The 16,082-nt window shown below is 45.0% G+C and overlaps 1 protein-coding gene across 1 annotated transcript in view; it reads left to right on the top strand.

Annotated features, from left to right (window-relative positions):
• LOC124795591 (sterile alpha motif domain-containing protein 1-like) overlaps positions 1-16,082 on the top strand; it is a 129,052-nt gene that overhangs the window by 24,253 nt on the left and 88,717 nt on the right. The window contains exon 2 of the mRNA XM_047259663.1: positions 10,965-11,162. Coding sequence (XP_047115619.1) covers positions 10,965-11,162 — 198 coding nt within the window. The remainder of the gene's footprint in view (positions 1-10,964; positions 11,163-16,082) is intronic.

Below are 16,082 nucleotides of genomic sequence, written 5' to 3'. Positions count from 1 at the left end.
AAAGTATTTATTGCACAAAAGCGTGTAATCAGAATAATAGCTGGAGTCCACCCAAGATCATCCTGCAGACATTTATTTAAGGATCTAGGGATATTCACAGTAGCTTCTCAGTATATATACTCTCTTATGAAATTTGTTATTAACAACCAAACCCAATTCAAAAGTAATAGCAGTGTGCATAACTACAATACTAGGAGAAAGGACGATCTTCGCTATTCAAGATTAAATCTAACTTTGGCACAGAAAGGGGTGAATTATACTGGCACTAAAGTCTTCGGTCACTTACCAAATAGTATCAAAAGTCTGACAGATAACCAACAAGTATTTAAGAAGAAATTAAAAGAATTTCTGAATGACAACTCCTTCTACTCCATAGAGGAATTTTTAGATTAAAAATAAAAAAAATAAAAATAAAAAATAAAGAAAAACAAAAAACACAAAAAAATAAAGTTGTTATATCAACTTAAGTATGTTGTTAAATTAACCTAATTATGTCATGTATTGGAAAATTCGACTCGTTCCACATCATTACGAAATATCGTATTCATGATCCATGGAACTAGTATTAATCTAATCTAATCTAATCTAATCTAAACAAAGTTCGTCCCAGCATTCCTACATATGCCTTTGATCATTTTCTACTACTTACATTATACACTTGTGTTTGTTTAAACAATAGTCAGTTATTTTCTTCACAGTGTTTTGCAATCTGGCGCCTAACTTGTCTGATATGAAAAATGCAACTTTCACGTCCGTGTTTGTAAAGAGTGTAGGTACGTTAACAGATACTTCACCCTTGTAGGACAGCTTTAGATCCATTTCATTTATCTTACCATCTCTTCGCTTCTTGAGGTGTGCTTTTTTTAAATTTTATTTATGAATTTTCTTTACTTATAGAGACCACCACCTGTTTAAGCTTCAGAACTTATTTTTGTTTCTCCAAATCGGGAATCAATAGTCTGAACGTTATGTGCAGGTCAGATCTGAATTAGTCGTCTTTGTGTTGGAGTGCCTATCGTGAAGCACTATCAATCGCAATATGTGTTATGTTTGGCTTAGAGAAGACGCCAGTCTTGTGTTTCTCACCACTTCTTGTAATGCTTAGAGCTATAAACTTCATAGTATTTTCAACCTCGTATCCTAGTTTGAATCATATTTTCGGATGCATCTATCCATCTTAATAACCATCTTCGATATACCCCCTTTATTAAGCGTTTGTAATATAATACGCTATTTTTTTGTGTCTCGATTCTTAGAGAAAACATTCGTCCAAAGTCGTTAATGAAATTTCAGGGTGGTTACCTTTATAACAACTACTTGTGGCGAGCCTCTCTTCCTTTCTATGAATTTTGGTACCATGTTCTAAACCAATGATACGTAGTATCAGTTGCAGTAGATCGAATACCTCTTATGGGGTGATATATTTATAGCTCAGCGGGTTCCTCTCCATGATCTCTAAGTTTTCCTCAGTTAACACATTTGGTAAATTACGTATTTGAATAGTCATCAGGATCATATGTGTAGATAATAACACATCGTTAATTTGTGTCGCAGAACCTGTGCCGTTCTTTATAGCACATGTTTCCTCAACTGAGTAGTCCTAGAAGCCTCTTCTCTAGCCTCTGACTTACTATATGACCGGTGCTTGGTCTGCTGTTGACAAAAGATCTAATTATGCCTTCACGTTCGTACCATAATAAAAGTGCTTTAGAAGAGCACTTGGCGGGTAAAACAGAGGAAAAATTTAGACATGCCTCCCATCTCAAAGGCCTAGGCCACGACAGGAGAGATTTCCAGAATAGTATAAAAGCTTTCCACATAATAGGAAATATATGGTGGCAAAAGTATAAACGAACTTGAATCACTACTCAGTGACTAGGACGGATTCGTAATAAACGTTGTTTTTTTTTTCAACTTTTGAAAATAATAAGAAGGTCTTCAGAGTCAATATGCAGACAAGAACCACAAAAATTCTGTTACATAAGGAACTCCCGCAGTGAAGCGCCCGTGACACACGGCCACGATATTTTCGTGTAACTACGGTCGTCCGAGTCGTATAAACAAGTACAGCAAATAAACTAGCAACGAACTCATCTCTTTACATCAGTGCATAGCAACGACTATCTTTGCATGCTGCACCCAACAAAAGAAGAGGTCTTTGTGACTTGCAAATTTGCATTTGTCTACATCTGCATCTATACTCTGTGAACCATCGTGAAGTGCATGACAGAGGGTACGTCCCATTGTTCCAGTTACTAGGACTCCTTCCCGTTCCGTTCACGTATGGAGCGCAGGAAGAGTTACTGCTTAATTGACTTTGTGCGCGCTGTAAGTTGTCTAACCTTGTCTTCGCAATCCCTATGCGAGCCATATGTAGGAGGCTGTAGTATTTTCATAGCTTCCTCACTTGAAGTGGGTTCTGGAAGCTCTCCCACGGTCAGACAAACCTGTGACCATTCTTGCTGCCCTTCTCTGTATACGTTCAGTATCCCCTGTTAGCCTATTTGGTATCGGTCTCACAACTTGAGCGGTATTCTTGGATGGGTCGAACTAGTGTTTTTTATGCATTCTCCTGTGTAGACTAATTGCATTTCCCTAGTATACCACCAACAGCCGGCCGGAGTGGCCGTGCGGTTCTAGGCGCTACAGTCTGGAACCGAACGACCGCTACGGTCGCAGGTTCGAATCCTGCCTCGGGCATGGATGTGTGTGATGTCCTTAAGTTAGTTAGGTTTAATTAGTTCTGAGTTCTAGGCGACCGATGACCTCAGAAGTTAAGTCGCATAGTGCTCAGAGCCAACCACCACCAACCGCAATCCGTCACCTTAGTAAGGTTACTTTTTACTGTCTTATGGTAATTTGAGTCAACACTTTATGTCACGACTACTGTACTTTTTGATAAGTGACTCTGGGAGTCTAGCAGGTAGAGTGCTCAACTCCGGCACTGGAGGTCCTGGGTTCAAGAGAGGGTAGGAACGGGGATGTTTCTCCATTACAGTCACTTTAGGACAGTCCCAGGTCCACTCAACCTGCTATCAGATTGAATACCGGGGATCATCACCGGACGCGAAAGGCTGCCGGGGCGGTGGCAAACGCCGCCGTCCCCCTCCTAGTGCCGCGATTGCACTCTGGCTGCAGTCAGGCCAGAAGCCCGTTTGCGGGCTGAGCGCCACAGACTTGATCCAGGTTTATACTGTAAACACTTTGTAAAATTTCGGTGGTCGCTTCACTGCTAATAGTAAGCATTCTACCAATTCGAGTATGCAAGAAGATCTCTTGTGGAGTTTGCACATCAGTATCAGTAGTATTAGGTTTGTCTTGTTGGTGGAAACTTGTAAATTGATGCTTAACATCAGAAACCGATCATTTAATAATTTTTACAGTGAAAATGAGATTTTGTAATACATACTATACTCGAGCTTGTCCTATGAACATGTTATTTAATTCTTCCTGAACGCAACATTCACAGACTGAAGATGAAGCTGTGAGTTGGGGCACAGGAAGTTGGGGAATAGCTCGCGTAGTTGAACACTGTCCGGAAAAGGTGAATATTCAGATTCAAACCCCAATCCGGGTCCAAAGTCCAATCTGGTTTCGAAGGTATACCGTGTAAAGTGTTTCTTGGGTGTTTAGTTGTCTGAATAGTCTATCTGCATTACTTTTCTTCCCTCTAGAAAAATAACCCTACATTTTGCACCGTATGTGTGTTATGGTGTGAGTGAAATGGGGAAGCAAGTATCTTTTCGCGTAAATACAGTTTAAAATCGTTTAAAACCACTCCGTGGGTTACATCTCTGCGGTACTCTACCGGCAGTACTGTACCTCATATGATTCAAGCATCTGAAAGTGCGCATCATTGCGCAGTAGATCCTTTGTGCTAGATTTCAATGGAAATTGATCCATGATTGTAACAAGTAACGAAGATTTGGAACACAATGCTGGCTCAGAAAGAGCGAACAAGAAGAGGTGGAGCAGCTACTGGACCACATCGGAGAAGGCAGAAAGAGGAGTGTAGCGATAGAGTGGCACTTAATCCGAGACAAGAGCGAAAGCAGAAACGAGAACCTACGAGTTCGTCTCTAATATAAATGAAGGACACAAAATTTAATTATCCCGATCAAAGGCATCCATATCGCACTGTTTACTAAAAATATGCGAACGGAACTCAGACAGCTGTGGATGTGGAGGAATCAACATGTCAGGCCACATCCTGTGGAAGTACGCCAATTACAGACCATGCGTTTTTGCCAATAACACGATTTACAGGATAATGAGGAGGAGGGATCAGTGGCATGAAACAGAACAAGGTGAAAGGCAGAATATTAGACTACGAAGTTCAAGCCTATGTGGCCCAAATATAGACAGGAAAATGCTGCACATCAAAACAACGAGAGACCGTTAGGAGAAGACCCAACCGCAGACTCCTTCGGAAATAGCGAGGAGCTGGACCTGAAGGAGGCCAGGAAGAACTTTCTGACAGCATGACAGCCATTACCAAGAAGGTATCTGTAGACTCAAGAGGAGGAAAACGAATAAATAGACCGTGTGAACACATTCCCTGCAATTCCTGAGCTATGCACCAGCTCGCGAAGGGTCAAAAGCCCGATGAAAGTGAAGAAAGAAAAGCACTTCTGCCAGTAACTCCCAGTACGCTAGTGTAATTAAGTGGTGTATAGAATTTATTAACATCGATATCGGTGCTGTAGCAATGGGCGATAGGACAATAATGTAAAAGCAAATTGAGTTCCTTCAGGGTGTGGTTATATCTGCATTTTGGCGAAACGGTAGTAAGTAGATATGTTTCCTCTGTTAGTAAGTAGTTACTTTCCTCTTTGTTTCTCACCCTCTAGATTCCTCATTGCTGTTCCCTATTTTACTATTGCTGTTCCCTATTTTACTTTGGTTTGTAAGCCGCAGACACACACACACACACACACACATGCCCACACACACACACAAATTTATGACTTTTTTTGGGACAATGTACGTAAATATAGTTCTAATACCACAATTTTGACCAAGGTTTTAGGAAGTTTATCGTTTTTATCGTTGGATCTAAGGCAAATACCAAAACTGGTAATCCCCGTACAATTTATTGCCAGTGGTAAACCCCTCTACAGTACAGCACTGGATCCGGTGGCAAAGTGACGTGAGTGGCAGTCGTTCCCATCCACTCGCAATCCACGTAGACCTCCTGTCCCACTCGCTTGCTCGCGGGCACCGACTGCGACTCGGACAACTCCGTCGGCCCTCTCGCGCAGCTGAGATAAGATGGTAGTTAGCTACGTTACAACACAGTACTAGACGTAATGAATCTGCGCTCACTAGAGATTTGTGGCCTACGCTCATTTGCGTAAGTTGCAGGTGGCTAAGGAAGCTGTCAACAGGTGAGGTACTGTTGATCAATTTCGCCATCTTCTGCCAAGCTGTGCGAAGTTTATTGGGCCCTTCACGTTCCCCTCTCTCCCTGCCCCCTTCTCTGCCGCACACCACAACCATGTGGACACTGAACGCGCTTTCAATGCTTTCTAATGTACACAAGTATCATCTCTTCTGTTAAGCGACTGTAAATCACCGTGACTCCGATCTGCAACAGCTTGCTATGCTCCGTGGAGCAGCGAGTAAAAAATTAAAAAATTGAAAAAACGCAAGTCTAATAATATTTTTAAAATTTTGTGAATATTTATTAGATGTGTTATAAGCGGTGGGCAAAATAAAACTGTGGTGGAAAACATTTCATGTCCCTTAAAATACGCAGCCGAACGTACATCGTTGACCCCAAGTGTGGTTGATGTTAGTTGGGTAGCCTATCTTAATGTGTATGAAATGTTTTGTGGCACAGCTTCATTTTGTGCACCATGTACATATACTGGAGGGGAAATGTAAGGACTAAAGTAACAGTCGCATTGTGTCTCTGCCGGGTGGCATAGCTCTATTAAACTTGGACCGTAAAGAAACAGAAGAGTTAACTATAGTACAAAATACAGAAGCTAACGGAAAGAATTCGCGATGAGACGAACAGAAATGACAGTTTTATTCAAAGGCAAGTCTTCTTATATCTGTCACTGTTACTGTTATCACTATTAGTAGCAGCAGCTGCTGTAGTACAAGAACTGCCTGTGTTAACTTTATTGGTTCTTAATCAGTATAATTTGCTCTCACTGCCACATTTTCAGTATTAGTTATCATATTGAAATTATTTCTTACGTAACTATAATATAAAAAAGGTACTGTTAATGTCAATCCGGGGCCCGATGTAAGACAGGGCCTAGTGGCTCTAATCGTATCAGGTTAAATAAATGAATAAATATATTAGTTACACTGAGGTGACTGAGATTTATGGTGGTGTCCTGGACATTAAAAAAGACGGGGCATGGTTCTTAATGGAGTGTGTGATCACCATGGACGACAATGCAAATTCTACAACGTCCTCGCATGCTGGCCACAAGATTGGTAAGGCGTTCTCGTCGCAAACAAATGGTTCAAATGGCTCTGAGCACTACGGGACGTAACTTCTGAGGTCATCAGTCCCCTAGAACTTAGAACTAGTTAAACCTAACTAACCTAAGGACATCACACACATCCATGCCCGAGGCAGGATTCGAACCTGCGACCGTAGCGGTCGCGCGGTTCCAGACGGTAGCGCCTAGCATCGCACGGCCACTCCGACCGGCAGTCCTCTACATTTTCCACCTGTATTCTGGTTGTCCTAGAGCGATAGACCGCCGTCAATTTCCCCTTTATCCCAGCTTGCAACTCCTTGAGGATTAACGAACTTGCCCTTGCAATATAGTGCGTAGCGCCTAGAACCGCTCGACCACCCCGGCGGCGTTCTTGTCGCACGGCGTTCCATTTCCACACCGGCGCGTTTGATAAATGCCAGGTGAGTGTTGCTGCAAACGGTCATGGTGCAATATGTCGCCGCAGCTCATCTCATATGTGCTCGATGGGACAAGTAGAGGCCAGTCCATTCGCTGAATACCCTGTCAATTCCAAGCGGTGTTGGATGGAGTCGCGTATTGTCACCCATAAAAAGGAGCCAGGATCGAAAGCACACCTGAAAAGACGCACGTGGCCCCGGAGTAGTCACGATGACGTTGACCACTGAGTGTGAAAAACGTATCACTAGGCTCCAAAGTAAATTGAGAAATGATAGTGACGACGAGCGCAGCTTATCAGCACCACCGTGTAATGAATTAACAGACATTCAAAGTAGTAATTTGGTAATTGTGCATAAGGAAATGGAGCGGGCGGCATTGTTGAACGTCGTCATTTTGGCGGCCCACATGTTATGGCTTTGGAAGGTATAATGTTACATGAGCGTATGGACCTCCAAATCTTTGATATAGCCGTTACTGTGACACTGCACCCCTTCACCGTGTGCCTATTTTCAGGAAGGCTTTGGCCCCGACTTCATTTTTATGAATCGCAGTGCGCGATGGAGGAACTGTTGGAACAGGAGAGTATTTAGTGGAACAAACACTGGTAGCAGTTACTTCTGTAAAATATCTGGGAGTATGCGTGCGAAACGATTTGAAGTGGAATGATCATATAAAATTAATTGTTGGTAAGGCGGGTACCAGGTTGAGATTCATTGGGAGAGTGCTTAGAAAATGTAGTCCATCAACAAAGGAGGTGGCTTACAAAACACTCGTTCGACCTATACTTGAGCATTGCTCATCAGTGTGGGATCTCTACCAGGTCGGATTGACAGAGGAGATAGAGAAGATCCAAAGAAGAGCGGCGCGTTTCGTCACAGGGTTATTTGGTAAGCGTTATAGCGTTATGGAGATGTTTAGCAAACTCAAGTGGCAGACTCTGCAAGAGAGGCGCTCTGCATCGCGGTGTAGCTTGCTCGCCAGGTTTCGAGAGGGTGCGTTTCTGGATGAGGTATCGAATATATTGCTTCCCCCTACTTATACCTCCCGAGGAGGTCACGAATGTAAAATTAGAGAGATTAGAGCGCGCACGGAGGCTTTCAGACAGTCGTTCTTCCCGCGAACCATACGCGACTGGAACAGGAAAGGGAGGTAATGACAGTGGCACGTAAAGTGCCCTCCGCCACACACCGTTGGGTGGCTTGCGGAGTATAAATGTAGATGTAGATGTAGACTGGCCTACCCCTTCCCCCGACTTTAATACCATCAAACGCTTGTGAGATGCGTTGGGAAGACGTGCTGCAGTATGTCCAAATGCGCCAACGACTATCGACCAGTTGTCAACAGCGCTGGTGCAGAAATGCAATGGTTCAAATGGTTCAAAGGGCTCTGAGCACTATGGGACTCAACTGCTGTGGTCATAAGTCCCCTAGAACTTAGAACTACTTAAACCTAACTAACCTAAGGACATCACACACATCCATGCCCGAGGCAGGATTCGAACCTGCGACCGTAGCGGTCGTGCGGTTCCAGACTGTAGCGCCGTTAACCGCTCGGCCACTCCGGCCGGCAGAAATGCAGTGCACTAGCTCAAGAAGTTCTCGCTAAGTTTGTGGTCAGCACGTCACACGTCAGCATGCATTGCCGTCCATGGTGAGCACACACCCAGTTCAGAACCATGTACCGCCTTTTGCAATGTGCAGAGCAGCGTCATAAATCGCATCTGCGGCGACGCGGTGTGCTTCGGAAAGTTCCACTCACCCGGTGGTGAATTTCTTCTTACAAACAAGCCTCCCTGAAGTTTGTGTCATACAGTTCTCAGCCGGAAAAAGCTATAGAAGAAACAGCTGTACATATCATGAAGTCAAGTCGCACTAAAATTGTTTGTCGGTGGAAGGAATAGTTAAATGCAAGTATTTATGTGCGTAGTATTTCACTCTTTTGCATACCAGTGACTACCAAGCCTTACTCTAAGCTGTACGAAGTCTGCAAAGTTCACACGCAAATCTCATACACATTCCTAGCCAGTTTATGGTAATACTTCACCAAAAGTTTACAAACTTATTGTTTGTTTTATAACTGCTCGCTCAAATGTTGCTATATCAGTCTCACGGAACAAATTGTTCACGTTCGCGCGTAAGCAACACGTCACGTGGTATTTAAACGTCATCAGAAGTTCTGAATTCGATCCTCTGCATTAACTCGAATTCCTTTGCACACGTTTTGGCAGTTCTCAAACATTTTATTTCCGCAATATCACCATATTAATAATTTTCAACGGAGCACACATCAATACGTCTGATCACTATCAGAGCCAAGCCACGCCTCTACTCTTTAAACAAAAGAAGCTTTTAGTTCCCAAAATAAGAGCAAATATGCTAATATCTGATTTGCAGAGCAACATCACAGCCAATCAGAAAGCAGCCTCAAGCTCTCTCAATCTGCCGCATATATACAGAAACAATCAAAATTCGTCACTGAATCAGAACAGTAAACTAACATAAATAAATACAGAAAACCCACAAAGATAAAATTAATTACCCTTTAAGAAAACTTCTTTACCGAAATCATAATCTCATTTCTCCAGTACCATAAACTGACGACATAGTTTATAATAAATTCCTCAATACAAATGACTGACACACGCATCATACTCGAACATTACTCACGTGACCAATTACTTCAGTTAAAAAAAAAAAATGGATCTGAGCACTGTGGGACTTAACTTCTAAAGTTATCAGTCCCCTATAACTTAGAAGTACTTAAACCTAACTAACCTAAGGACGTCACACACATCCATGCCCGAGGCAGGATTCGAACCTGCGACCGTATCGGTCGTGCGGTTCCGGACTGTAGCGCCTAGAACCGCTCGGCCACATCGGCCGGCAGTTATTTCAGTGTTTAGTATAAAAGCTTTACGTAAAATGGTATTTCACATTCACACCTTCTTTACTCTCATAACGAAACACAAGTAGTAATTGATAAACAACCATAAAATTTAACAAACAATACCAGAACAGTATTTAGGCTGCTGCTCCAATAGCGTTCGTCAGCTAGTGACCTCTATCGTATCGCATACAAACTACATTCACTCGAGCCATCCGACGCCACCTGTCTTGTGCGTGGCCCGTAGTGCACGTCTGGTCACTACGTAATGTCCCATCTGCATAGGCATGATACGAGTCACAACGCCTCACAGTGACTTCAATGTAACAATTATGTTTGAATAAAGGTGCCATTTCTGTTCGTTCCGTTGCGTATTTCTTTCAGTTACCTTCTGTATTCTATACTCTACTGTAGCAGTGGTTTCTGTGTGTGGTACAAGCTTCATGCAGTTGTGTTACTGGGCAGTGACATACTTTCGTCCTTAGGTTTTGCGCACGAGTGTACAGTTTGTGCACAACATGTGCTCTGAAACTTCCTGGCAGATTAAAACTGTGTGTCAGACCGAGACTCGAACTCGGGACCTTTGCCTTTCGCGGGCAAGTGCTCTACTATCTGAGCTACCGAAGTAAGACTCACGCCCGGTCCTCACAGCTTTACTTCTGCCAGTACCTCGCCTCCTACCTTTCAAACTTTACAGAAGCTCTTCTGTGAACCTTGCAGAACTAGCACTCCCGAAAGAAAGGATATTGTGGAGACATGGCTTTGCCACAACCTGGGGGATGTTTCCAGAATGAGATTTTCACTCTGCAGCGGAGTGTGCGCTGATATGAAACTTCGTGGCAGATTAAAACTGAGTGCCGGACCGAGACTCGAACTCGGGACCTTTGCCTTTCGCGGGCAAGTGCTTCGGTAGCTCAGATGGTAGAGCACTTGCTCGCGAAAGGCAAAGGTCCCCGAGTTCGAGTCTCGGTCCGGCATTCAGTTTTAATCTGCCACGATGTTTCATATCATATCCGCTGCAGAGTGAAAATCTCATTCAGGAAACATGTGCTCTATTTTAGAACGTAGTAGAGTAAAGGTAACCAGGACACTGTTCAGACGCTGTGCTTAGCATGTAGGCTAGTGTGAGGAGGGCGCTTGTGTTGTGCTGTGTTGAGTGCGTCAGCGCGCCGCCCCTTACACCGGCCCTTGTGTGCGCAGAGCGGCGTGCCCGGGCTGGTGGCCCGCCACCTGGGCGCCGTGTACCCGCGCTTCGCCAGCGTGCGCGCCGCGCTGGAGCGGCAGGCGCGCGACCTGCTGGTGGTCCGCTACCAGGGCCGCCTCGCCGCGCTCGAGGACCTCTTCCTGCGGCCCGCCGCCGCGCTCGCCGCCTCCCTGCTCGCCGAGGCGCGCTCCAAGGTAAGCCGGCCGCCGCACTGCACACCTCTCGCACAACTACACTCAAGAGCCAGAGTAACTGGCACAACTTGAGAGGGAACAGTTTGTTCCATCTCTTAACAATTAGTTTTTTTTTGTTGCATTATATTGAATATACACTATTGCCCATTAAAGTTGCTACACCACGAAGATGACGTGCTACAGACGCCAAATTTAACCGACAGCAAGAAGATGCTGTGATATGCAAAGGATCAGCTTTTCAGAGCATCCACACAAGGTTGTCGCCGGTGGCGACACCTACAACGTGCTGACATGAGGAAAGTTTCCAACCGATTTCTCATACACAAACAGCAGTTGACCGGCGTTGCCTGGTGAAACGTTGTTGTGATGCCTCGTGTAAGGAGGAGAAATGTGTTTTCCGACTTTGATAAGGGTCAGATTGTAGCATATCGCGATTGCAGTTTATCGTATCGCGACAATGCTGTTCGCGTTGGTCGAAATCAAATGATAGCAGAATATGGAATCGGTGGGTTCAGGAGGGTAATACGGAACGCTGTGCTGGATCCCAACGGCCTCGTATCACTAGCAGTCGAGATGGCAGCCATCTTATCCGCATGGCTGTAACGGATCGTGCATCCACATCTCGATCCCTGAGTCAACAGATGGGGACGTTTGCAAGACAACAACCAGCTGCACGAACAGTTCGACGACGTTTGCAGCAGCATAGACTATCAGCTCGGAGACCATGGCTGCGGTTACCCTTGACGCTGCATCACAGACAGGAGCGCCTACGGTGGTGTACTCAACGACGAACCTGGGTGCACGAATGACAAAACGTCATTTTTTCGGATGAATCCAGGTTCCGCTCACAGCATCATGGTGGTCGCATCCGTGTTTGGCGACATCGCGGTGAACGCACTTCGGAAGCGTGTATTCGTCATTGCAATACTGGCGTATCACCCGGCGTGATGGTATGGGGGGCCATTGGTTACACGTCTCGATCACCTCTTGTTCGCATTCACGCCACTTTGAACAGTGGACGTTACATTTCAGATGTGTTACGATCCGTGGCTCTACCCTTCATTCGATCCCTGCGAAGCCCTCTATTTCAGCAGGATAATGCACGACCGCATATTGCAGGTCCTGTACGGGCCTTTCTGGATACAGAAAATGTTCGACTGCTGCCCTGGCCAGCATATTCTCTAGATCTCACCAATTGAAAACGTCTGGTCAACGGTGGCCGAGCAACTGGCTCGTCACAATACGCCAGTCAGTACTCTCGATGAACTGTAGTATCGTGTTGAAGGTGTATGGGCAGCTGTACCTGTACACGCCATCCAAGTTCTGTTTGACTCAATACCCAGGCGTATCGAGGCCGTTATTATGGCCAGAGGTGGTTGTTCTGGGTACTGATTTCTCAGGATCTATGCACCCAAATTGCGTGAAAATGTAATCACTTTTGTCCAATAAGTAACCGTTTATCATCTGCATTTCTTCTTGGTGTAGCAATTTTAATGGCCAGTAATGTACTTCCAACATTTATTTTCAGTTTAACTCGAGTGAAGAAGTGGACTACCTGTTTATTTTAATTACGTAAATGCACTTCCTTTTCTTAATCCCTCTACCTTCCTTAGGTTAATTAACTTTGGGGTTTGTATTAAGAGTTCGTCTGCTAGAAGTGCCAGGGCAGAGATGTGGTCACCCTGTAGGTCTGTTTAATGCCAACCTAAGCCTGGAGTAAAGACAGCGACAATGCACCACTTTGCCAGGTGGTAGTTCGGTGTTGGTAACAGTTCCCCCTCCCCTCCATGTAAGGGAACGGCCGTTGAGAGCCGCCATGATGGTCACTCTTGGAGTAGCGGGTGAACTGAGCGGACGGAATCCAGGGCGATCTCCGTCTTTGCCGCCAATTTCACTGTGGGACGAGGTGTTATGTGTTACACTGTTACTAATCCGCTTTTCTTCAGGACTGAATTAGTTAGCGTGTCGTTACAATTAAAGTTTTCAGTTAGGGTTTCTTTTTCCAGAGGTGAGCATGGGGGCTCGTGTTATCCATTTATAGCGCTGCAATCACTTGGTGCCATCAGCACACGAGAGAAGCAATAGCTCTAAAAAAACCGTATATCACTTTTAGAAGCAGCGTTTTGCAATGTTAAAGTAACCTGGGGCCTCACCCCGCCTACTTTACTTAACACGTGGTCGTAACGGCTGATGAATAATTTAGATGACGATTCCGTGTGAAACCTGGTAGGAGATGCGTGTGTTTCGTGTCCGCTACTTAAGATTCTAAGCGTGTGACGTAATTTTTTTAGGCCATCTCATAAATTTTGTTCACGGATCCTTTTAACCCCCAATTTGCAAGCAGCACGTACTAACTACTTTGATAAAGAATACGTTGAGCGTGTGAATAATTGTATAGAATGTAAAGCAAGAACGAACACAGGGGTGAGTACAAAGAAATTTGCTGTTGGTATCGGTCACCCACGTGCTGTCGAATTGCACTGCCAGCGAGCTACCAGTTAGTTCTTGGAAATTAGTTAAGGTGGGGACGCTTGCATGTGCTGTTAATTGTTTATTTGCGTGTGCCGTATTTCACAGGATGTTTTATCTTTTTAAGAATTTGCTTTCTTTTCTGTATATGGGAGACGTTTGCGTCTGCTTTGTCCCCCGTTTTCCCGCCACAAGAATTTTTGTTATTCGGTCCAAGTATTAATCTTGGGTGCGAATTTCGATCACTGTCCCAGCAGACGGACCACAAGGGCAGCAACGCAGTTACATCCTCTTTCCCAGTGTTTAAGCAGCAAAGAGATGCCTGTTAGTTTAAGCACTTCCAGTGCGAGACAAAACTAGAAGTTATTTGACTTGGCTTTGTTCGCTGCAGTTATTAAGTTTATGAAGTTTCTGGGAATATAGATAATAAATGTCTTATAAACCCGATGTCATGGATTTAGTGGTCATTACAAACCCCAGTCCAGTGTAGAGAGCAATGTTATCAACAAAGTGGAGTCCTTATAGATCATGTTAGAATATGGCATTTACTCACTTGCCCACTTGGTTGCTTGAGCCCTCCCCTCCGTTATCCGTTGCGCAATTTTAACATAATAACTACACGTCGGGCCGGTCCCCTTAAATTCAATCCTTTCGACCATTGAACCACGCGGGTTAGCACGTGTAAATGAGGCGCCTTGGCCACACACACGTCCGGCACACTCTAGCATAGATAGAAGGAAACAGAGGAAGAGAGATACAAAGGTAACGATACATAACCAGACGAAAAACTTTCAAGCTGCCTAACATCGTGTAGGACCCCCGCGAGAACGCAGAAGTGCTGCAACACGACGTGGCGTGGACTCGACTAATGTCTGAAGTAGTGCTGTAGGGAACTGAAACTACGAGTCCTACAGAGCTGTCCATAAATCCGTAAGGTTACCAGAGGGTTGTAGATTCTTCTGAAGAGCACGTTGCAAGGCATCTCAGGTATGCTCACTGATGTTGGTGTCGTTGGAGTTTGGTGGCGAGCCGAAGTGTTTAAACTCGGAAGAGTGTGCCTCTGTAGCAATTCCGGCTGTGTTGCCTGTTGCATTGTCCTGCTGGAATTTCCCAAGTCCGTCGGAATGGACAGTGGACATGAATGGATGCAGGTGATCAGACAGGATGCTTACGTACGTGTCACCTGACAGAGTCGTATCTAGACCTTTCACGGGTTCCACACCACTCCAATTGCACACGACCCACACCATTACAGAGCCTCCACCAACTTGAACAGTCCCCTACTGACATGCAGAGTCCATGGATTCGTGAGGTTTTCTCCGTGCCAGTAAATATCCATCCTCTCGATACAATACGAAACGAGACTCGTCCGACCTGGCAACGTGTTTCCAGTCATCAGCAGACTAATGTCTGTGTTGAGTGACCCAGACGAGGCGTAAAGCTATGTGTCGCGCCCCCGAATGGGCCTTCGGCTCTGAAAACCCATATCGATGATGTTCCGTTGAATGGTTCGCACGCTGACACTTGTTGATGGCCGAGCACTGAAATCTGCAGCAATCTGCGGAAGGGTTGCACTTCTGTCACGTTCAACGATTCTCTTCAGAGTCGTTGGTCCCGTTCTTGCAGGATCTTCTTTCCGGCCGCAGCGATGTCGGAGATTTGATGTTTTACCGGATTCCTGATATTCGCGGTACACTAGTGAAATGGTCGTGTGGGAAAATCCCCACTTCATCAGTGCCTCGGAGATGCTGTGTCGCATCGCTTCTCCACCGACTATAAATGGTTCAAATGGGACTTAACTTCTAAGGTCATCGGTCCCCTAGTACTTAGAACTACTTAAACCTAACTAACCTAAGGACATCAGACACATCCATGCCCGAGGCAGGATTCGAACCTGCGACCGTAGCGTTCGCGCGGTTCCACACTGCAGCGCCTAGAACCGCTCGGCCACTCCGGCCGGCTGCGCCGACTATAACACCACGTTCGAACTCACTTAAATCTTGATAACCTGCCACTGTAGCAGCAGTAACCGATCTAACAACTCCGCCAGACTCTTGTTGTCTTATATAGGAGTTGGTGACTGCAGCGCCGTATTCTGCCTGTTTACATATCTCTGTATTTGAACACGTATGCCTATACCAGTTTCTTTGGGGCTTCAGTGTAAAACCATCCAAAAAACAAAAACGAGGAACAGAGACGGCGTTAGAACTGACCAGGAGGGGTGGGTAAGTTGTCCTATTCTCCTACTGTGGGGCGGCTGGTCGATTTAGAGTATAAAGCTTCGCCGTTTTTACAAGATCCTGAAAATCTTTTTTTCCGGTCAACCAGAAAGCGATGGCGAACTGACCATAATTTCCAGTCTGCAAGTACACATTATTCTTGTGCTTACTGAAAGAAATAGCTCCTACTTGCTGTCTACTCAGCGATAACAGGAACTATGACTATAAATAA

The sequence above is a fragment of the Schistocerca piceifrons genome, chromosome 4 (assembly GCF_021461385.2).
Source record: "Schistocerca piceifrons isolate TAMUIC-IGC-003096 chromosome 4, iqSchPice1.1, whole genome shotgun sequence".
Taxonomy (NCBI): Eukaryota; Metazoa; Arthropoda; class Insecta; order Orthoptera; family Acrididae; genus Schistocerca; species Schistocerca piceifrons.
This window is presented reverse-complemented; position numbering and strand designations above follow the sequence as displayed.